Raw genomic sequence first — 23036 nt, forward strand, 5'->3', positions numbered from 1 at the left:
GCATTTGTATTTTAACATTTCTACCAAACAGCATGTATTTATGTGTTTACTGCATATTTAGTTTTGGCTCATTTACATAGGTGTTTTCATTGTATAATTGAACTTCAGAGCACGTTTAATTGATTTCACCTGATTTAAGTAGGTTAATCCCTCTAGGATATATTAAGACCACATAGTCTCACTGTAGCTTTATGTCTTAATATTTGGTAGAGTCATCTTCATCAAAACTTTTTTCACTATTCTTGTTTTTATTTAAATTCAAGTTAACATATAGTGTAGTATCGGTTTTAGGGGTAGACTTTAGTGATTCATCACTTACACATAACACCCAGTGCTAATAATAATAAGTGCCCTTCTTAATGGCCATCACCCATTTAGTCCATCCCCGCCCAAACACCTCCCCTCCAGTAATTTTGTTCTCTATAGTTAAGAGTCTCTTATAGTTTGCCTCCTTCTGTTTTTATCTTATTTTTCCTTCCCTTCCCCTATGTTCATCTGTTTTGTTTCTTAAATTCCACATATAAGTGAAATCATAATGGTATTTGTCTTTCTCTGACTTATTTCATTTAGCATAATATGTTCTAGTTCCATCCGTGTTGTTACAGATGGCAAGATTTCATTCTTTTTGATAGCTGAGTAGTATTCGTGTGTGTGTGTGTGTGTGTGTGTGTGTGTGTACACACACCACATCTTCTTTATCTGTTCATCAATTGAATAGATACTTGGGTTCTTTCCATAGTTTGGCTCTTGTTGATAATGCTGCTATAAACATCGGGATGCATATATGTATTTAAATCTATATTTTTGTATCCTATGGGTAATACCAAGTAGTACAATTGTTGGATCATAGGGTAGTTCTATTTTTAGCTTTTTTGAGGCACTTCCATATTGTTCTCCAGAGTGGCTGCACCAGTTTGCATTCCCACTAGCAGTGCATGAGGGTTCCCCTTTCTCTCTCCTCACTAATATCTGTTGTTTCCTGTGTTGTTATTTTAGCTTTCCATCCGGTATGAAGTAGTATCTCATTGTGGTTTTGATTTCTATTTCCCTGATGCCGAGTGATGTTGAGCATCTTTTCATGTGTCTGTTAGCCATATCTGTATATCTTCTTTGGAAAAATGTCTATTCATATCTTCTGCCCATTTCTTAACTGGATAATTTGGTTTTTGGGTGTTGAGTTTGATAAGTTCTTTATAGGTTTGGGATACTAAATTTTTATTGATACATTACTTGCAAATATCTTCTCCCATTCCATAGGCTGCCTTTTAGTTTTGTTGATTGTTTCCTTTGCCCTGCAGGAGCTTTTTATCTTGATGAAGTGCCAGTAGTTCAGATTTGCTGTTTTTCTTGCCTCTGGTAACATGTTTAGTAAGAAGTTACTATGGCTGAGGTCAAAGAGATTATTGGCTGTGTTTTTCTCTAGGATTTTGATGGTTTCCTATCTCAAATTTAGGTCTTTCATCCATTTGGAATTTATTTTTGTCTATGATATAAGAAAGTGGCCCAGTTTCATTCTTCTGCATGTCTCTGTCCAGTTTTCCCAGCACCATTTGTTGAAGAGATTGTCTTTTTTTTCATTGGATATTCTTTCCTGCTTTGTTGAAGATAAGTTGACCTGATAGTTGTGGGTCCATTTCTGGGTTCTCTGTTCTATACTATTGATCTATGTGTCTGTTTTTATGCCAGTGCCAACTGCCTTGATAATTACAGCCTTGTAATACAGTTTGAAGTGTGGAATTGTGATGCTTCCTGCTTTGCTTTTCTTTTTCTATATTACTTTGGCTATTTGGGATCTTTTCTGGTTCTATACAAATTTTAGAATTGTTTGTTGTAGCTCTCTGAAAAATGCTATTATTTTGATAGGAATTGCATTGACTGTGTAGATTACTTTGGGTAGTATAGATATTTTAACAATATATGTTCTTCCAATCCATGAGCATCTAATGTTTTTCCATTTCTTTGTGTCCTCATCAGTTTTCTTCATGAGTGTTCTGTAGTTTTCAGAGTACAGATCTTTCACCTCTGGTCACGTTAAATCTTATATATCTTGTGGGGTTTGGTGCACCAAAATGAGATTGATTCCTTGATTTCTCCTGCTGCTGCTTCATTATTGGTATATAGAAATTCAACAGATTTCTGTACCTTGATTTTATATCCTGCGACTTTGCTGAATTCATGTATCAGTTTTAGCAATTTTGGGGGTTTAGTCTTTTGGATTTTCTACATGGAATATCATGTCCTCTTTGAAGAGTGAAAGTTTGACTTCTTCCTTGCTGATCTGGATGCCTTTTATTTCTTTTTGTTGTCTGATTGCTTTTTCTAGGACTTCCAGTACTATGTTGAACAACAGAGATGAGAGTAGACATCACTGTCATGTTCCTGACATTAGGGGAAAAGCTCTGTTTTTCACCATTGAGGAGGATATTAGCTGTGGGATTTTCATATATGGCCTTTATAATGTTGAGGTGTCTATCCATACTTTATTGAGGGTTTTTATCAAGAAAGGGTGCTGTATTTTGTCAAATGCTTTTTCTGCATTTATTGAAAAGATCATATGGCTCTTATCCCTCCTTTTATTAATGTAGTGTATGATGTTGATTAATTTCTGGATATTGAACCACCTCTGCAGCCCAGGAATAAATCCCACTTGATCGTGGTGAATAATTCTTTTAATATACTATTGGATTTGATTTGCTAGTATCTTGTTGACAATTTTCATCAGGGATATTGGTCTGTAATTCCTGGTTTTAGTGGGATCTCTGTCTGGTTTTGGAGTCAAGATAATGCCATCTTTGTAGAATGAGTTTGGAAGTTTTCCTTCCATTTCTATTTTTTTGGAACAGTTTCAGCAGAATTGGTATTAACTATTCTTTAAATGATTGGTAGAATTCCCCTAGGAAACCATCTGGCCCTAGACTCTTGTTTGTTGGGAGATTTTGATTACTGATTCAATTTCTTTTCTGGTTATGTGTCTGTTCAAGTTTTCTATTTCTTCCTGTTTCAGTTTTTGTGGTTTACATGTTTCTAGGAATTTATGCATTTCTTCTACATTGCCCAATTTGTTGTCATGTAATTGCTCATAATATTCTCTTATAATTGTTTGTATTTCAGTGGTGTTAGTTGTGATCTCTTTCATTAGTGATTTTATTTGGGTTCTTTTTCTTTTTGATAAATTTGGCAAGGGGTTTATCGATTTTGTTAATTCTTTCAAAGAACTAGCTCCTAGTTTTGTTGCTCTGTTCTACTCTCTTTAAATTTCTGTATCCTTTATTTCTGCTCTAATCTTTATTATTTTCCTTCTTCTGCTGGTTTTGAGCTTTATTTACTATTCTTTTTCTAGCTCCTTTTGATGTCAGGTTAGATGTGTATTTGAGACTTTTCTTGCCTCTTGTGGAAAGTCTGTATCATATATGTCTCTCTTATGATACAGCCTTTGCTGTATCCCAAAGATTTCATACTGTCGTGTTTTTATTTCCATTTGCTTCCATGTATTTTTAAATTTTTTTCATTAATTTCTAGGTTAACCTGTTCATTTTTTAGTAGTATGTTCTTTAACTTCTATGTATTGGTGGTCTTTCCAAATATTTTCTTGTAGTTGATTTTAAGTTTCATAGCATATGGTCTGAAAATATGTATGGTATGATCTCTATCTCTGTGTGTACTGGTTGAGACCTGATTGTGACCCAGTATGTGATCTGTTCTGGAGAATGTTCCATATGTACTTGAGAAGAATGTGTATTCTACTGCTTTAGGATGAAATACACTGAACATATGAAATGCTCTGTGAAGTCATCTGGTCCAGTGTATCATTAAAAGCCCTTGTTTCCTTATTGATCTTCTGCTTAGATGACCTGTCCATTGCTGCAAGTGGGAGTGTTAAACCTCCTGCTAGTATTGTATTATTATCAATGAGTTTAAGTTTGGTATTAATTTATTTATATATTTGGCTGCTCCCAAGTTAGGGACATAAATATTTATATGTGTTAGATCTTCTAGTCGGATAGATGTCTTTATTATGATATAGTATCCTTCTCCATCTCTTATTATAGTCTTTGGTTTAAAATCTAGCTTGTCTGATACAAGTGTGACTATTCCAGTTTTCTTTTGATGTCCCTCAGCATGATAGATGGTTCTCTACTCCATCACTTCCAATCTGGAGGTGTCTATGGGTCTAAAATGAGTCTCTTGTAAGCAGCATATTGATGGGGGTCTTGTTTTGTTTTTGTTTTAAGATTTTATTTATTCAGAGAGACACACAGAGAAAAGCAGAGACATGGTCAGAGGGAAAAGCAGGCTCCCCAGGGGGACCCTGATGCAGGACTTGATCTTGGAATCCCAGGATCATGCCCTGACCTGGAGGCAGGCACTCAACCACTGAGCTACCCAGGCATCCCTTGTTTTTTTAATCCATTCAGATAGCCTGTCTTTTGATTGGAGTATTTAGTTTATTTACATTCAGAGAAATTTTTTGAATTTAGTGCCATTGTATTACCTGTAAAGTCACTGTTCCTGTAGATTATCTCTGTCTTTGTTGCTCTTGGTTTCCCTTTCCTGCTTAAAGGGTCCCATTTAATATTTCCTTCAGAGCTGGTTTAGGGTTCATGAACTCTTTTAGTTTTTGCTTGTCTTGGAAACTTCATCTCTCCTTCTATTCTGATTGACAGCCTTATTGGATAAAGTATTCTTGGCTACATATTCTTCCCATTTAGCATGTTGGATATATCATGCCACTCTCTATAAACTGGCAAGTTTCTATGGACAGGTCTTCTGCTAACCTTATGTGTCTACCACTGTAGGTTAAGGACCTTTTGTTCCTAGCTGCTTTCAGAATTCTCTCTTTATCTTTGTGTTTTGCAAGTTTCACTATGTTATATCTTGATGTTAACCTGTTTCTGTTGATTTTGAAGGCAGTTCTCTGTGCCTCTTGGACTTGAATGCCTTTCCCCATATTAGGAAAGTTCTGAGCTATAATTTCTTCAAATAAACCTTCTGCCCCCTTTTCCCCACTTTTCTTCTTCTGGGACTCCTATGATACAGATATTATTGTGCTTTATGGAATCACTGAGTTCCCTAAGTCTCTATTCATGATCTACTAGTTTCCTTTCTTTGTTTTCAGCTTCATTATTTTCCATAATTTTATCTTCTGTATCACCTATTCATTCCTCTGCTTCTTCCATCCTTGTTGTGATTATATCTAGTCAGTTTTGCAGCATCTCAGTTGTAGCATTTTTTTTTTTTAGCCCGACTAATTTTTAGGTCTTTTGTCTCTGCAGCAAGTGTTTTTCTGGTGTCTTCTATCCTTTTTTCAAGTCCAGCTACTATTTTTAAAAATTAATTTATTTGAGAGAGGTGGGGGGGGGGTCACATGGGAGCAGGGGGATGGACAGAGAGACAGAGAACATTCTCAAGCAGACTGCCCATTTAGCACAGAGCTCAGCATCAGGTTAGATCCTATAACTCTTGAGATCATGACCTGAACTGAAATCAAGAGCCAACCTGCTTAACCAGCTGAGCCATCCAGGTGCCCAAATAAAATGTAATTTTTAAAAATGAGTTTACAATTGCAGCAAATAAATAGCCACCCAGAAATGAATTTAATAAGATATACAATACTTTCATGAAAATTTTAAAAAATAATAATCTACTGAAAGACATTAAAAGACAAAGAAGGATATGTCCTATATATAGATAAGAAAACTCAATATCTGAGTCATCTGGAGATTCAGTAAAATTCCAAACAAAATTTGACATGATATTTGGGGAATTCAACAGAATAAGTAAGTCTAAGATTAATAAGAAAAAAGCAGAAGCAGAAGAATAGCTAAGATGGTCCTGAAGAATATGATGCAAAAGCTTGCCCCACCCGATACTAAGATCCATAAAGCTAAAGAAAATGGGATGTTACTGTAGGTGGTGATAAACTGATCAGTAGAACAGAACAGGGAGTACAGAACAAATGCATGCTTAGAGGCAAAGTTTATGATTAAAGTACATTGTAAATCAGGGAGTAGTGTAGAACTACTGAATAAACAATGTAGTTGAACTTACCTGTCATAATTTTGGATTTTTTGGATGTCAGATCTCTGACATTAAAAAAAAAAGATACCTTAAATTTTTAACTTATGCTATCCACATTTAGGTTTTTGATCCCAGTGGAATTTTTTTTATATGATATGTAGGAAGGATTCATTCTTCCCTCTCCATTTTTCTGTTTAGATAATTTTGTTTTAATCAGACTTATTTTAACAAATCAAAGCACACCTAGTTAAAGGTCCAAGCACTCCCCACTGCAAACAAGAAGGAACTCTGTAGAGGACTGACCTGTGGGAAAAAGCAGCCAAAAGAAAAGAGTGTGTGTAGCATATACCTGAAACACTTGCTGAAGTGCAATGCTCTGGACAGCGTATGACCCCTTTTTAATATTGCATTACTCTCAGGAACAGGAAACATTACAAGCTTTCATAATATGCAAAAGATAGGAACCAAGACAAAATGACAAGACAGGAATTTTCTGAAAGAAATATCAAGAAGAAATCACGGCCAGGGATTTGTTCAAAACAGATACAAACAATGTATCTGAACAAGAATTGAGAACAACAGTAATGAGAATACTAGCTGGGGGATCCCTGGGTGGCTCAGTGGTTTAGCGCCTGCCTTTGGCCCAGGGCGTGATCCTGGAGTCCGAGGATCGAGTCCCACATCCGGCTCCCAGCATGGATCCTGCTTCTCCCTCCTCCTGTGTCTCTGCCTCTCTCTCTCTCTCTCTCTCTCTCTCTCTCTCTCTGTCTATCATAAATAAATAAATCTTAAAAAAAAAAAAAAGAATACTAGCTGGGCTTGGGGTGCCTGGGTGGCTCAGTCAGGTCAGTGGCCAGCTCTTGATTTTGGGCTCTGTGCTCACCTGCGAAGTCTACTTGTAAATCACTCTTCTTCCTCTGCCCCTTCCCCAGCTCACACTTGTGTGCGCATGTGCTCCCTCCCTCTCTTTCTTAAATAAATAAATCTTTTTAGAAATTCTTGTATATAGATGTCCAGTTTTTTACATATGGATCTTGTATCCAACTATCTTTTTATATTCTCTTTTTCTAATAATGTGTAGATTTTTCTTTGGAGTTTCTGTGTAGAAAATTATAGCGTCCCTGCAAATTTTTCTTCTTTAAAAAATTTTTAATCCTTTTCATTGTATTTTACTTTCTTTTTGTCATTACATGCTGGCAAGGTCCCTGGGAAAATTATAAATAGAAACAGTGACAGTAGGCAATGTCATCTTATTCCTTATTTCAAAGGCATTACTTCTAACCTTGTACCATTAGGTATATTCTAAGTTTGGTACTCAGCTATAAAACCATCTTGGCCTGTGAGAAGATACTGATTTTCTTTTAAGTGTGTAATTTAAAAACTAAGTAATATGTTCACATGGTTCAAAACCAAAAAGGTATTTCAGAAGGATAAGGGAGTTAGAGTGAGATTCTTCCAATCTGTCATCCATCTTCTTATTCATTGTTAAATTCTTAGATATCTTTTTAGTTTCTTTGTGCAAATACAAATGTAGATTTCTATTGATCTTTTTTTCACACAACTTAGTATATTATACACACTATTTTTCTCCTTGAGTTAAATTTTAACTCAACAGTATCTGGTCATTTTTCTATTTTGTTCATAGAAAACGTTTTCGTTCTTTTTGACAGCTACATAAAGTTTGATTATTTGGTTTTACCAATATTTAACTAGTCTTATGATGATGAATATTTGGTGTTCATAATCTGCCATGACAAACAGTGTTACTATAAATAAGCTAAAGCATGTACCATTTCATACTGGTGTAAGTAGATTGGGACGTTTTTAAATACATTAAAAGAAATAGTTATAAGACTATTTAGGTTTACTATTCTTAAGTTACTTTTGGTAAATTACATTTTTGTAGAAATTTGTCTTCATTTTCAAAGTTTTTGTAATAAAGTTTGTAGTATTCTCTTATTGTTTCAATGATTTTTTTTTAAAAAACTCTACTGTATCTTCCCTCCATGCACCAGTTTGACTTGATTGATTACCTCCATCATGTCTTTGTTTTGTTTTGTTTTATGGATTTCTGCTTGAAACTTTATTATCTTATGTTTTCTCTAAGTTTAGTTCTATTGAACTTAGTTTTTTTTTCCAGATAAACACATTAAGGTTATAAATTTCCTTCCTAATTGTATCAACTAAATTTTGATACATGGGGTTTAGATCTTGTGTTTAGATCTATGATCTCTTAAAATTCCTGAACTATAAATGACTAAAAGAAGCATATTGAAATTGGATTTCAATTTCTCTGCTTCTAAGAAAACATAAAAGATGAGGCAGAAAAATGAGAGAGCATTTTAAAATCAACTAATTGAGGAATAATAACATACCTGCTTATATTTTATATATTTATTTATTAGGTGCATACAAGTTTTAGAATTATTAAATCTTCTTGGTGAATTCACCTTTTTCATGTTTTTCTTTATATATTGTTAATTTTTAAAATTTAAATTCAATATATATAGTACATCATTAGTTTCAGGTATGGAGTTCAATAATTCATCAGTTGCATATAATACCTAGTGGTCATCACATTGAATTTACTTTTTATATCTGGTAATATGTTTGAAAGCTTATTTTTTCTGATATATAGCTCATGTCTTCATAGAAATTGAGAACATCATATACAAAAAGAAGAGGTAGAGGAGAATTAGCTTTTATTTTCTTCTTAATGTTCTTTTAGATTTATTTTTTTCATTGTAAATAACAAGCAAAGTCTGAGTTTGGTTTTCTTTAGTTCCCTTTCCCAAGGGTGTTTTGGTGGTTTGGGAAATGTTCAGGCTTTGGAGCCAGATAGATAGAACCGAACAATTAAAGGACCCACACACTTTCTGTCGTGTTCCTTTGCCTCCCCTAAAGATGTTGTTCCTGCCTGCATTGCTGAAATGATTTATTCCTATCACATTCTCATTCCAACCTGTAAGGTAGGAGAAAGCAAATGGAGAAGTAGCAGCTCCCTTATAAAGACTTGACCTAGAGCAGCCCAGCTGGCTCAGCGGTTTAGCGCCACCTTCAGCCCAGGTTGTGATCCTGGAGACCCGGGATTGAGTCCCACGTCTGGCTACCTGCATGGAGCCTGCTTCTCCCTCTGCCTGTGTCTCTGCCTCTTGTGCTCTGTGTCTCTTGTGAATAAAAAAAAAAAAAAAAAAAAAAAGACTTGACCTAGAAGTTGGACTTGACATTTCTCCTCACAGCCCTTCTTCACCCTAAACTAAATAACACGACCAAAACTGAGAAACACAATCTTTGATGTGTGGCTATAAGCTCAGCTATATTTTGGCGGGGTCTTTAATTACAAGGCAGAAGAGAAGAATGTGAAGTAACCACTTAGTGATTATTGAATTGTTTTATAAAATGGAGATCATGTTCTTTGCAGTTTGGTTATAAAAAATTAAAGAGTGAGTGTAAATCATTTAACATAATATCTGACCCAGAGTAAGCATTCAGCAAATGTTGGTTTGCTTCTCTTCATGAGCTTTTCTCTGAAACCTGATTGTTTTTTACCATCTGCTAAAACTTGGTTCTTTTGCTCTCATAAATTAAACACAATATGTTATTTAATGCTTTTGATTTATTTCATTGTCAATATATATAATCTCATTTGATATAGTAATTACTTTCTGAAAGTATTGATTAGAGTTCTAGATGTCCTGAGTATTTCTTTTCCCCAAATGCCACGCTGTATTCAGTTTTATTTTAGACACATGACACCATACTTGTAATTCTTCCTAACAAGCAATATTTTATGGCATTTTTCCATGACCGTAAATACAGGTCTCTGGCATCATTTTTAAAGAATAGTTTTATTGAACATAATTGACATAAAACATATATACACATATAAAATAAACTGCAACATAGCAGAATGTACAATTTGATATATTTTGACATTTATACATCTATGAAAATATCACTACAATAAAGATAATGAAACATATCCACCTTCCCGAAATGTTTTCTCATGCTCCTTTGTAACCAACTCTTGCTCCTACAGCAATTACAGATCTGTCTTCTATCACTATAAATTATTTTACATTTTCTAGATATTTATATAGATGGAATTTCTAGTAACATTTTTAATGTCTGTTGGTATTTCATTGTTTGAGTAGACCATATTTAAATTCTTAATGCTAAACATGTAGGTTGAATTTTTCCACCTGCTTTTATAAACTCTGCCTTGATATATTATAATGAATATACAAGGGTGAGTCTTTGGAGCTTGTGTCCTTAGGATAAATTTCTAAAAGTTTACTGCTAAATCAAAGACTGTGGTACCCTTTGAGATCACGTATATGCCAAACTGCCCTCTAGACTAGTCAGTTTACACTTTTACTAGCTGTTTTTAGTGAAGTCATTCCTTCTCCAAGAATGTTGTCATTAAAAAAAGAACCTTTTAAAAAATATTGTAGGACAAAATCAGTATCTTATGTTATAGTTACTTCATCCTCCAACTAATAATATGCTTGGGAAATAAGTAACTTAGTGGAAGTCTAGTTTATGTGAACTATTTATGTTTAATATGAACTATTTTTTTGGTTGGTTTATCTCAATAATTGTCTTGTGTTCTTTTTAAAGGTTTGTTATTGAACTTTGTGAGCCAATTCAAGTAAAACAGCTTGATATTGCAAATTATGAATTATTTTCATCAACTCCTAAAGACTTTCTGGTTTCTATCAGTGACAGGTAAATTCTAAAGCTGCTTTCTACAGAAGTTTTGTTGGATTTCCGGAATAAAAATTTTTAAATGGATCACTTTTTAAAACTTTAGTTTTTAATAGATCTGTTTGTAAGAATAGCAATAATACTATAGTATTAGGCACTTGCTAATCAGCTTACTTTCACTAAATCATATAGTTTTTATAATCATTATAATCATTATATGATATTCCTTTATAAGGTGAGGGAACAGATAAGGAAAGGTTAAATAGTTTGTCCAGATGACATGAGTTGTGAATTGGAGAATCAGGATTCAAACCTAGATCTGTATGACTTCAGATTCCTATTTTTAATTATTATGCTCTGTTACTGCCAAACATTTCTTTAAAAAGTTATTAAAAGGGGCACCTGGTTGGCTCAGATGATTAAGCATCTGCCTTGGCTCAAGTCATGATCTCTGGGTCCTGGGTTTGAGCCCCACATCAGGTGCCCTGCTCAGCAGGGAGTCTATTCTGTCTCTCCTCCTGCCTGTGCTCTGTCTCTCTCTCTCTCTCAAAAAAAAAAAAAAAAAATTTAAAAAGTTACTTTAAACATTCATGAATATTTCATTTTATATATCATGAGGTATATTTTTAAAATATTTTAAAAACTTTGTTATGTGTGTGTGATTATAAAAGAATAAACATTTTGTAAGGAATTTGGTAAAGAATCACAATCCAATCAAAGATAACTTATTAGCATTTTAATATATTCCTTCCAGTCTTTTCTATGTATTTATATATTTAGTAATTTTTTTAAAAAATCAGCTTTTACTGCTTACATCCTGATACATGCTTTTGTGTTTTAAACACACCATTTAGAAATTTTTATTTACTTAAGTATAATTAACTTACAATGTTACATTACAATATTAATTCAGTAATTCTATGGATTAAATATACCATTTTTAATGAATATTTTTTTTATTTTTCTTTCTTTATTTTAAATTTTATTTAAATTCAGTTAATTGACATATAATGTATTCTAGGTTTCAGGTAGAAGGTCAATGATTCATCAGTCTTATATAGTACCCAGTGCTCATTACATCATGTGTTCTCTTTAATGCCCATCGCCGAGGTACCTCATCCCCTATGGGCCCCCTCCCCTCCAGTGACTCAGTTTGTTTCCTATGATTAAGAGTCTCCTATGGCTTGTCTCCCTCTCTGATTTCATCTTGTTTTATCTTTTCCTTTCTTCCTCTATGATACTCTGTTTTGTTTCTTAAATTCCACACATGAGGTGATATGATACTGTCTTTCTCTCATTGACTTATTTCACTTGGCATAATATCCTCTAGTTCTAAATAGTTTATATTTTTCCCCCACTGGAGGTATTACTCATTTCATAAATACCTTTTGAGTATCTCTGATATTGCATGTAGGATGCTATTATTTATTTAACCATTCTTCTGTTGTGATTGTTAATGGTTTTCCATGCTTTCTTCTTGCACCTCACACTCAACATTTTGCATATACAGTTATTGAAATTAATTGTCAAGACCTCTTGAATTTCATTCATTTTTCATCTAATAAGCTTGCTTGGCAAAGAATTTTTTGTTTCCCTTTCCACCAGTACTTTTATTTATATTTTATATTGTCACACACCTGTCAGTACCTGAGGAGTAGTAGTACCTCCTTCTTCTGAAACAATCTCTTGTACTCTCTGTTTTAAAACCTCCAGTTTACTTAGAAACCCAAGAAGCTGTTTTGGTCCTACGTTTGTCTTCTCCTTTCTCGCTTTCTGTTTGATAATGGTGTGAGTTTCTCAAGATATTCTTTCCCTATAAAGAGGAACCTATCAGAGTTTAGTTGGAAAATAAAATGTATTTCTTCAACTCAGTGTTTTACTCCTATTTAAACTATGTTAAGTGAGTATGTGCTCTTGGAGGAAAAAAATAAACAGGATGTATTTTGGAGATGTGATGGAACCTCTCAGTACGTGGTTTATGATTTTTTAAAAAGAATGTTTATATTTATTTCCTAGATATCCCACAAATAAGTGGATTAAACTGGGTACTTTTCATGGTAGAGATGAGAGGAATGTCCAGAGTTTCCCTTTAGATGAACAGATGTATGCAAAATATGTGAAGGTAATGTTTATACATTCAGGACTATGTTTTATAATAAAAACATACCTATTATTCTTACTTTTTTATGCCTCACTCCCCCCCCTTTTATAGAAATCACAAAACTTGAGGAAATTAATGCAATATTCTTTTTGATAAAATGATTCTTACTTGCATTTATTATTTTATGAAACAAATATTAACACATTCCCTTTTGTATAACTGGTAGCTTAGGCCAATTTTTTGATATTTGCTGCTCTGATGAAATTGCAAATTGTATCTTCATATTTTTTGGGTCTTTATGTAAAATGTCATCTTCATAGTATCATGTGTCTCTATTGCAAAGCCCAAATCATTGTTAGTCATTGATTTTTTTAATTCAAGTCTGATTTTTTAATTAGAATCTGATTTTTAGATCATTTTAATTTTGATATCCAATTATTTGTCTTACAGCTTTTGCCTTTTCTATTTTGTATTCAAGTGAAATATTCTGTGTCCAAATACCAATTTCAGATAAACTTTTAAATGCTTATATTCAGTATTCCTGCTACTTCCTCTACCAAAATTGAATTATCTACTGAAATACACTTACTACTCTTAAATTGGATTTTAAACAAAATACAGGAGTTTCCTACTCTTCTCCTCCCCTCTTTTTTTTTTTCTCTCTAGAATAATAGCACACCTTGAAGTACCACTGTATTTATAATATGACCCTTTGGAATGATAGCAGCTCTAATTTCTGTCTTTTCTTCTTTAAATGTGAGAACTTACACTGCCTGATCGTCCTCTGGGATTTTATTGTCTGTGTCTTTTTTAAGCATATATTAAATTGGCTTCTATGAATGGGTAAACTTGTAGTATTCCTAGTCTCAATATAAAAATGCCAAATTATTTTTTTAAGATGCAGTTGATATTCTTAGTGGTTCAACAGTGTTCAGAAAAATGAAGGTATAATTTGTTTCTTTTAAACGGTTGTTTATGACCTTTTTATATAGCAGTGTCTACACTGTGATAAGGAAGAATTTTAAAAATTATGTGGCAGGTGATACAATTGTATTTAATTTTTACAGTTAAGGCAACCCACTTATTAATGTTCCAAGAATCATTCTTCGTACCATCTACTCTGTTAATAATGGCAGAACATTTTATTGGTTGTATAAAAAGTGCCATTCCCTACTTAGTCCTTTATATGGTAGGACATTATAGAGCATCTTGAGGATTATTTTTCTAAAAAATTATTTTTCATAGCATTAGTTCTAAAAGCAAAAAAACCCCATTTAATTCTAATTCTAATGTTGATAAATATGTAAGTTTGCCTGGGTTTTCCTTATCTCAAAATTAAACCCAGATGTATAGTCTACTTTTTAAAATAGTTTGTATCTTAAAAGTGGATTGATTATATATCTTTTCGTTCTGTAAGTTATATTTGAAATAACCTAGCATACGAAAAATTCATGCTTTCCTTAAAAAATGTGTATACAGTATACACAAGAATAAATATTATTTTATATAATGCTGATTAATCTTTTTATCACTATGTAAATGCTTGTGCATATCAACATGTATATCTATCCATAATACATATCTATAGTATTTGAATTAATATGACACAGATTGTTTCTAGATATTCTTTATTAGTTTTAGAATGCTTTTATTCCTGACAGATAAATAAAATAGCAGCAGTGAATTTTAGGTTATTCAACTTAACCTTAAAGTTAATTTATTATTTCATTATAGTTAGATTATATTTTCTAGCCATAATGGTAAAAATTTTAATTATTGGCTTGATTCTGCAAAGAAATAAGAGTACTACAATGTTATCCATCACACAGTATATGGCTTTCTAAACTTTAATTATACAATATAATTTACAAATATTAAATGTTGCTTATGGCATGTTATCCAGACTTTGGAACTGATTTCTTTTTCTTTTCCTTTCTCTTGCTTCAGATGTTCATCAAGTACATAAAGGTTAGCAACCTTCTCTTTTGCAATATTGAATACAGGGCATGGCATATTACTGCATGGCAAAAAAGCAAAACTTATAATTATTGACTTTTGGGGAAATGAAGACTTTATTTTTAGAAATTTGATGAAAGAAACTGAATATATTGTTAGATAATCTCACGTGCACTGTGCTTTTATTCTTTAGGTAGAGTTGGTATCACATTTTGGATCAGAGCACTTTTGTCCATTAAGCCTTATAAGGTAATACAGAACAACATTTATCCAGTGACTTATTTAAAAAAAAAAAAAAAAAAAAGATACACAAAAGTCCCAGTATATTTAAAGTGAGGAAATGATTTTCTGTTATGTGAAGTTAATATTATAGAAATAGAAGCTGTTAAAACCTTGTTCTTGAATCCATTTTAGAAAAATGTAAGAATTTGCTTTAAGAAAAAAATAACCATTATATGTATCTGGTTTAGTTTGCTTGCTGTTTTGCTATGATAATAATATATGGAAAATTCTTAGACTAATATTAAAACTGGCCATCATATTTTTAAATGCCTTAAATAGATTAAAATTTTAATGGAAACAGTGGGTGGGTGACTACAGTGTAAGAAACGGTCATTGTTTTGGAGTCCAGAAGCTAATGGCTCTCAAAAAAATAACCAAAGTTAATGTATTTGGTCATTTATTATGAAGAGATGAGTCTTAACAACTCTGTTTTGTTTTAAAGTCTTTAATGAAATTGTTGTTAATAGGGTATTTGGCACTAGCATGGTTGAAGAATATGAAGAGATTGCTGATTCCCAGTATCAGTCAGAACGTCAAGAATTATTTGATGAGGACTATGGTAAGTGACTTTAAGAGAAATGACTATTATATGTATTTTTTTGTTTTTTAAAGTCTAATATTAGTCTGTAGGGGTAGGAGAAGGTTTTATGTCACCCTCAATTACTACTCTATCAATTCTCATTTTAAGAGATTTTAAATCATAGCCTGAAAAATTGAATTTTTCCCTTCCTTAATTTTCCTATAAGTGAAATGAAAACATTTACTAGGGGTTGGTAAAGTACATGGAAAGCTTAATAAAGTCTTAATAAATGTGATTAAAATTTTGGTAAGCAGTGGAATTATTTTCCTTGGTTTACAATATCTGTTTGACAAATGGTTTCTGAATCTTATTTTCGATTTGTGAACATATTTTAGATGTATAGTGAATATTTATTATAAAATATGCTTTAAATAGCTGACTTTGACAGGACATAATTTGAGGTTTTAAACATATTATTGGAGCTAGTTCTTAGTGTAATTACCTTCATTTTCTCTTTAAATAGATTATCCACTGGATTATAATACTGGAGAGGATAAATCCTCAAAAAATCTTCTTGGTTCTGCTACAAGTGAGTATTTGGGGATTTTCCTAGACACGATTAAAGTATTTCCCAACTTTTTTTTTCCCTGACATATGTGGATATTTTGTTGTGGTATATAGTTTAGGAAGCTCCTACTCCCAGTATTGAACTTAAGTTGAAATCAAAGATAGTGGCTTTGAAATGTATTTCCATAGGAATAAGACTAGAAAGATTAGATGAAAAGAAGAGAGGAAAAAGTGCAAGCACAAGTTTGTTCTTCTACCCTAAGTGCTTATATTTTTAAGCAAATTCCTTGGAAGAATGGGTAATTAATTTACTTGGGAAAAGAATTATCAAAGAGGTTCTAAACCATATCAATAGAAGTATCTGGGTAGTCCTACTGGATGGGAAAGGAATTCGAATGGTAGTTCAGAGGTAGTATGCATCAGTGAAATCCCAGCAAACAATGATTCGTTGCTCTATGAATGTAGTTAGTTTTATTTAATTACAGACTATAAAGGCTGTTATCCATAATAATAATGATTCTCAAGCAATAACAGTAATAGTAATAATAGTATGTTCTTTGTAAACTAAAGAAATAATGACTAAGATACTAGTAGTTTATTTTTTGTCATGCCAGCCTGTTATCTAAACCTAGTGGTAGGCTGGCTTAAGGATACTCTTGGAAAGACCAACTGACACTTTATTTTACTGTTATAATTCAGGTAGGTATATTTTAATGGTTGTTATTTTTGGTTATTACTAAAGAATATAAAATCGTGAAAGGAGTTTTATTTTTAATTGGAGATTAACAGGTGAATATAATAAAAGTAAAGATTAGTAAAATCAATGGCTAATTTCTTGTGATTTTCCTTTGTTGCTTCTCGTGAGTTGAGTTGCTTGAATCTCAATCTCCTGGTATAAATTGTTTTTATACCTTTTTAGGATACTCAGCCAGTAGTATATCTACTTTGGTAGTATTTAGTATAGTATAGGTGCAATATATGGAGCTGGGAGTTGTTTCTGTTTCTTTTTTTTTTCTTTTCTTTTTTCTGTTCCCCTTTTCCCCTTCTGCTCTCCATAGAAAAATGTAGCCTTTGGTGGACTTTTTAAAGCATAGGAATGATAAAAATTCCTGTATAAGAGGAACCCTTTTATGTAATATTTAACTTTGTTGGATATTAGCTCAATATACTTTGTTTCACTCTATTGCTGGTCAACTGACTTTCTATTTATTAGTGACTACTTTTAAGTAGCATTCTTAGCTATCTAGTTCATGATAGTATTATTGATGATAGTATTAATTAGTTTTACTTAAGTAATTAGTATTGATGATAGTATTAAAAATAGGTGGTTCATTCACTGCTATGGGATAGAATCTTTTAGGAGTGAAAACCTGATTCTGTTTTATCTCTCTGGATGTTAATATTATTGTTCATGTCCTTAAATCTGTATTAAAAATTCTGTGGTACATAGTAATCATCATAGCTCAATGATGTTGTATTAGCTATCTGGAAGCATTCTTATTTTATGGAATCAAAACATAGCCCCAAACTGAAAGATCTCTAGCTTCTGATAGTTACTTGGAGAGGAAGGGGAACCTTAGGGAAGTAATAGCTTACCATAGTTTTAGATAAAGGAAAATCCTGTTGATATTCTTGATTTCTTTTTCTATATTCTTAAGGGATTAACTCCTAAACAAGACCCAGTTTATATCTCAATGGAGGACATTTCTCTATTTGTAATCACTTCTCTGACCAAGGAAGGTATTATTTGATTTAATGAGATAAAGAATCTTCTTTATATCCAACTTTTGGGATCCTTTTCCTCAAAAATGTGTTTCTTGGTAACATTTTTTCTTTTTGTGGATCTCTGAAAAGGTAGTCTATTTACCTTTCATTGTTCTAATACTGAAAGAATTTGTTTAGTGAGAGGAAGGGAGGGTGGGAGGGTGTCAGCAAAGCCTAAACATAGAAAATTGGGTTTAAAAAGACCCCCATCTCTTGAAGTTTCAGAAAAAAGGCAATCGTAGCTGGTAGTGATAAGACTTTGGTGTCATAAAGGCTATAGACATGACCTAGCACAGCTATCTTCTACACTTATTCTTCTAGTTTTCTGTGAAGAGTGGGACTATTTCTGAGCCTGGCTTTGCTACCACCTGGTGGTATAACATTTAAGGAGTAAATAACAGAGTAGAATCAGGCCAAAGAGGTAATCTCTGGCATTGAAATAACTGAATTTGACTAGCATCATCATACTATGAATTAGCTTGAAATTGGCCAATTTTGAAACTGATTAACTTTCAAAATTTACATAGTGGCTCCAAAACAGAATTCTGTGGCTTTAATCTTTTTTTTTTTTTTTTTTAAAGCAGGGGCAGAGGGAGAGGGAGAATCTTAAGCAGACTCCATGACCAGCACAGAGCCCAACAAGGGGCTGGATCTCACAACGCTGAGATCATAACCTGAGCCAGAATCAGGGGTTGGACACTTAACTGACTGAGCCATCCAGGCACTCCTCCCCTCCTTTTTCCTGTGGCTTTAATCTTAATGGAAACTCCTTTTTTTCCTACTGGTTTTGAGCAGTTAGTAGTTACAGGAAATAGATGTCACCAGAGTACATTGCTTGCTTCTATTGGCACTTGGTTTTCAGAGATATACATACTATATATTTGGACATTCTTGACATTATATAATTTTCTTAACTACCATACTAAAAAGGGAGAAACTATTATGTTAGAAAAAGCAGCATTCTTGACTTTGTGTATATGCTAGTTATGGCAGCTCTTCTGCTTGATTCTTTTATTTACATTCTTTAACCAAAACATTTAACTATTGTACATCAACAAAAATTCTTCATATCACTCTGCTTTCCTTGTGCTTTGTCATGTGGATTTTCCAAACCACTTTCTACTTTTAATATTCTTGCAGGTCTGCCTTTACTCCTAAATATGGTCTGCATTTTTTTTAGACTCGCTTAAAGGCCAGGTTTCTGTGTATATGTTTAAGACAAAATAGTTTTTGTGTTCTTTTATATCAAAGTATTTTTTTATGAATGTATGTATTTTAAAGACCTAGAAGGAGAAATGAGAATGAAGGTGGGCATGCAGCAGAGGGATCTAAATACACATGGGAGGAAATCATTTTTTTGTTGCTTTGTCCTGTTATGTTGTAGCATAAGTAGTTTGTTTTCCTTATCAAAGAGTCATAGTGTACTGGAGACCGAGTATAACGTGTTGATGGTCCTTGGGGAGAATTCATTCCTAAAAGAATGAGATTGGATGAATAGTGCCCTGCTCTAAGATAAAGGAGTTGGCTAATCTGGGAGAAATTAAGGACAGATACCTAGTTTGGTGCTATGTTGCAAATTATTACCTTAGCCTATTCAGACAGCTTTTTAGTGGCCACATTATGATTTTGACAAGGTATCATGTGTTTGGATGCAAATTGGGAATGGTCAGAATAGAATATTCACAAAGCTGCTTTCACTCAAAAGACAAAATGAGACTACATTTGGCAGTGTTCTGTGAACAGAGCAAAATTATTTTTTAGATGGGCCGAGAATGTAGAAATTTGCCAAATTTTGCTTTTGTTACCAAGTATCCCCCTGAAATTATGATAATTAGTATTTTTCAATGATGGATGATGTTAATCTTCTTTAGGTTAAAAAATAAGACTTTAAAGCTGTTTTCTTTACACAGATTGATAGATGTGTTCTTCTTGAATTCTTTAGCAATAAATGCCCCAAAATTTGAATGTCAAAAAATTTATTATCTGAGGTAAGATTGCCCTTTGAAGTACAAAGGACTTTTGAGTATAGATTTGATTCCAGAATTTGGATTCTATGAAGTAGTCAGCTTTGACTGAACTTTAGCTTGCAGGCTAAGTAGAAGATCATATATTATTGTAATATTGGTTGACATTAAAAGTGGATTTATGAGGAAATAAAAGTGTTTCCATTGCTACTTTATCTTGGTTTGTGAGAAAAAAAAGGTGTTTCCGTTCCTGTTTTTTTTAAGTTTTTATTTAAATTCCAGGTAAGATACAGGGTGATAATAGTTTCAGATGTACAAGATAGTAATTGAACACTTTCATATAAAATCTGGTGCTCATCACAGCAAGTGCACTTCTTAATCTCCATCACCTATTTTACCTTTTCCCTCCACTCTGGTAGCCATCAGTCGTTCTCCATAATTAAGTCTGGTGGTTTGCCTACTTTTCTCTTTTTTTCCCCCCTTTGCTCATTTGTTTTGTTTCTTAAATTCCACATAGGAATGAGGTCATATAATATATCTTTCTCTGACTGACTTATTTCACTTAGCATTACAATATCCATGTCATTGTGATTGGCAAGATTTCATTTTTTATGGCTGAGTAATATTCCACTGTGTGTGTGTGTATATATATATATATATATATATATATATATACACCTCTTTCTTATCCATTCATCAGTTCATGGACACTTGGGCTGTTTTCATAATTTGGCTATTGTAGATAATGCTGCTATAAAAACATCAGGATGTGTGTATCCCCTTGGTGTAGTGTTTTTGTATTTTGGGGATAAATACTCAGTAGTGTGGATACTGGATCATGGGATAGTGCTATTTTTAACTTTTTGAGGAACCTTTGTACTGTTTTCCAAAGTAGCTGCACCAATTTGCATTCCCACCAACAGTTCAAGAGGGTTCCCCTTTCTCCACATCCTCTTGAAGTCTGTTGTTTTTTGTATTGTTGATTTTAGCCATTCTGGCAGGTGTGAGGTGATATCTCATTGTAGTTTTGATTTGTATTCCCTCATAATCAGTGATGTTGAACATCTTTTCATGTGTCTCTTGGCCATCTGTATGTTTTCTTTGGAAAAAGGCCTATTTCAGATCCTCTGCCAGTGTTTTAATTGGATTTTTAATTTTTTGCCATTGAGTGGTATAAGTTCTTAATGTATTTTGGATATTAACCCCTAACCAGATATCTGATTTGCAATTTTTTTCTACTGTTGCAAAATTGGCTGACATTAAAAGTGTCGTTTATGAAGAAATAACAGAATTTTCATTGCTGCTTTACCTTGGTTTGTGAGGAAATAGTGTGTTTCCATTCCTGTTTTTATCTCATGTGTTAGCTTAAGAATCAACACTGCTTCTTTGTTTTCTAGTTTGTCTGGTCAAAGGAAGGGCAAAGATTGATGTAAAATCCTAGACATATACAAACAAGTACAAAGCTTTTGTGTGTTATACCAATGATTGGAACAAAGTACCATTCCTGTACTTTGTAAAGATTTAAATTTATGACTACCAGTTATCATTTTAAACTAAGATTTCTTACTGCTTTCTCTTACCATAAAACATATATCTACAGGACTAGTTCCAGGTGACAGTGCTTGGCTTCTTCTCAATTTTCTAGATAGGGTGTTAGTTTTCCTCCCTTTGAGCCTTTCCTACTTTTCACATCTATGATTTTCACTGAAAGTGATGAAAACCATACTATGGATCTCTTAGGAAAGGAAACCAAACTGATGAGGCTTAAATAAGTAGCCCTTGCCAGATACTAATATTTTAATAGGATAAATATCTGATAACAGGTGAATTAACTTCTAGTAGAATTTTAGAGATTAGATTGGAGATGGAAATTAACTTCTGTTAAAATTACATTATAGAAGGAAACCACCTGTTCTTAGCACCAGCTTTCCGTGGAGTTAGGTATTTTGTGGTACCACGTATCATAATCAGATTTATTCAGATCTTTGGCTATTTATTCAGATATTAAGGGTTTCACTTTATTCATCATTCAAAAACCCTCTTTAGAAAGAAAGATAGAATTCCTGGGTATGCAGATTGCTTTACCTACAACACTGAGAGTTTTATGACATTGACTTAATCTGCCCATGTCCATACCCACCCAATTCACCAAAGAGTCTGTTTAATGTATTATCCATTAAACATCATTAAAAATTATCAAAGAAATCTGATTCTATGCAGTATCAACTTGGGATTTAACTATATTATCAACAGATAATATATGTTCCTAGTTGAAAATAAAATTTTTCTGCTCTTCTTTGGATAATAATCTTCCCGTTTTGTTTATACATATAAAAATTGCCTGTTCTTCATGCTTTTGTTTTGTTTTGTTTTAAACTGTAGAAACTTTTTAAAGAAAGACAAGCTTTTCTGTAAAATACTAATTTTGATTGTCACATTTTTCTCTCTCTGCCCCAACATAGGCTATATGTTGAATTTTACTTGAATTTTGTAATATGCTGAAATTAGTGTTTTGGCAAAAGGTTTGGGAAGCTTTACCAAAAAAGTATAATTAAGTTTTAAATTCCTTCTGAACGTAAAAATTCAGATTTATGTTTTATACTTTTTGGCTGAAATTTGTGTCCTAGATTGGACTTACATAGTAAGATGAAGAAGAAAAGGTAATTAGTCCAAAAAGATGCAAAAAGACCATTATAAATGGTTTTTTGACTATCTGATATTAAGCTATATAAGAATTTTTAGGTGTATTAGTATTTTTTTCTGATTGAATTTTGTTTTAGATGCCATTCTAAATATGGTGAATATTGCCGCTAATATTCTGGGAGCAAAAACTGAAGACCTGACAGAAGGTACCTAATCATTTTATGGGTCTTTTAAATATCTGATACTCCAGGGGTCATTCTAGTTAGGAAAATTAATTAATAAGCCAAGCAATTTGATTTTTCATTTAGAAATATAGAAATGATACAAAAGGACTTACCAATCTTCTGTTACCCATTGTTTATTTGAATTTCACAAGTTCTCTCTTATAATAGGATCCTGTCTATATAAAATTCATGAAGTTGTTTTTTGACTCTTCCTGTTGTAGAAGTAATAATTCTATCCCTTATCTCTTTGATGCTCTAAGGATACTATATGCATGATTTTATTTATCAAA

The 23036-nt window shown here is 32.8% G+C and overlaps 1 protein-coding gene across 6 annotated transcripts in view; it reads left to right on the forward strand.

Annotated features, from left to right (window-relative positions):
• Positions 1–23036, forward strand: part of SUCO (SUN domain containing ossification factor) — an 86402-nt gene that overhangs the window by 43286 nt on the left and 20080 nt on the right. For 3 of the 6 annotated variants that reach the window (XM_072733041.1, XM_072733042.1, XM_026001278.2), the window contains exons 10-16: positions 10639–10746; positions 12742–12847; positions 14774–14794; positions 14976–15031; positions 15532–15623; positions 16108–16173; positions 22660–22728. In XM_072733041.1, the coding sequence (XP_072589142.1) occupies positions 10639–10746; positions 12742–12847; positions 14774–14794; positions 14976–15031; positions 15532–15623; positions 16108–16173; positions 22660–22728 (518 nt within the window). The remainder of the gene's footprint in view (positions 1–10638; positions 10747–12741; positions 12848–14773; positions 14795–14975; positions 15032–15531; positions 15624–16107; positions 16174–22659; positions 22729–23036) is intronic. The other 3 variants (XM_072733043.1, XM_026001280.2, XM_072733045.1) reach the window with 1 other exon arrangement.

Source organism: Vulpes vulpes, chromosome 13 (assembly GCF_048418805.1).
Source record: "Vulpes vulpes isolate BD-2025 chromosome 13, VulVul3, whole genome shotgun sequence".
Classification (NCBI taxonomy): Eukaryota; Metazoa; Chordata; class Mammalia; order Carnivora; family Canidae; genus Vulpes; species Vulpes vulpes.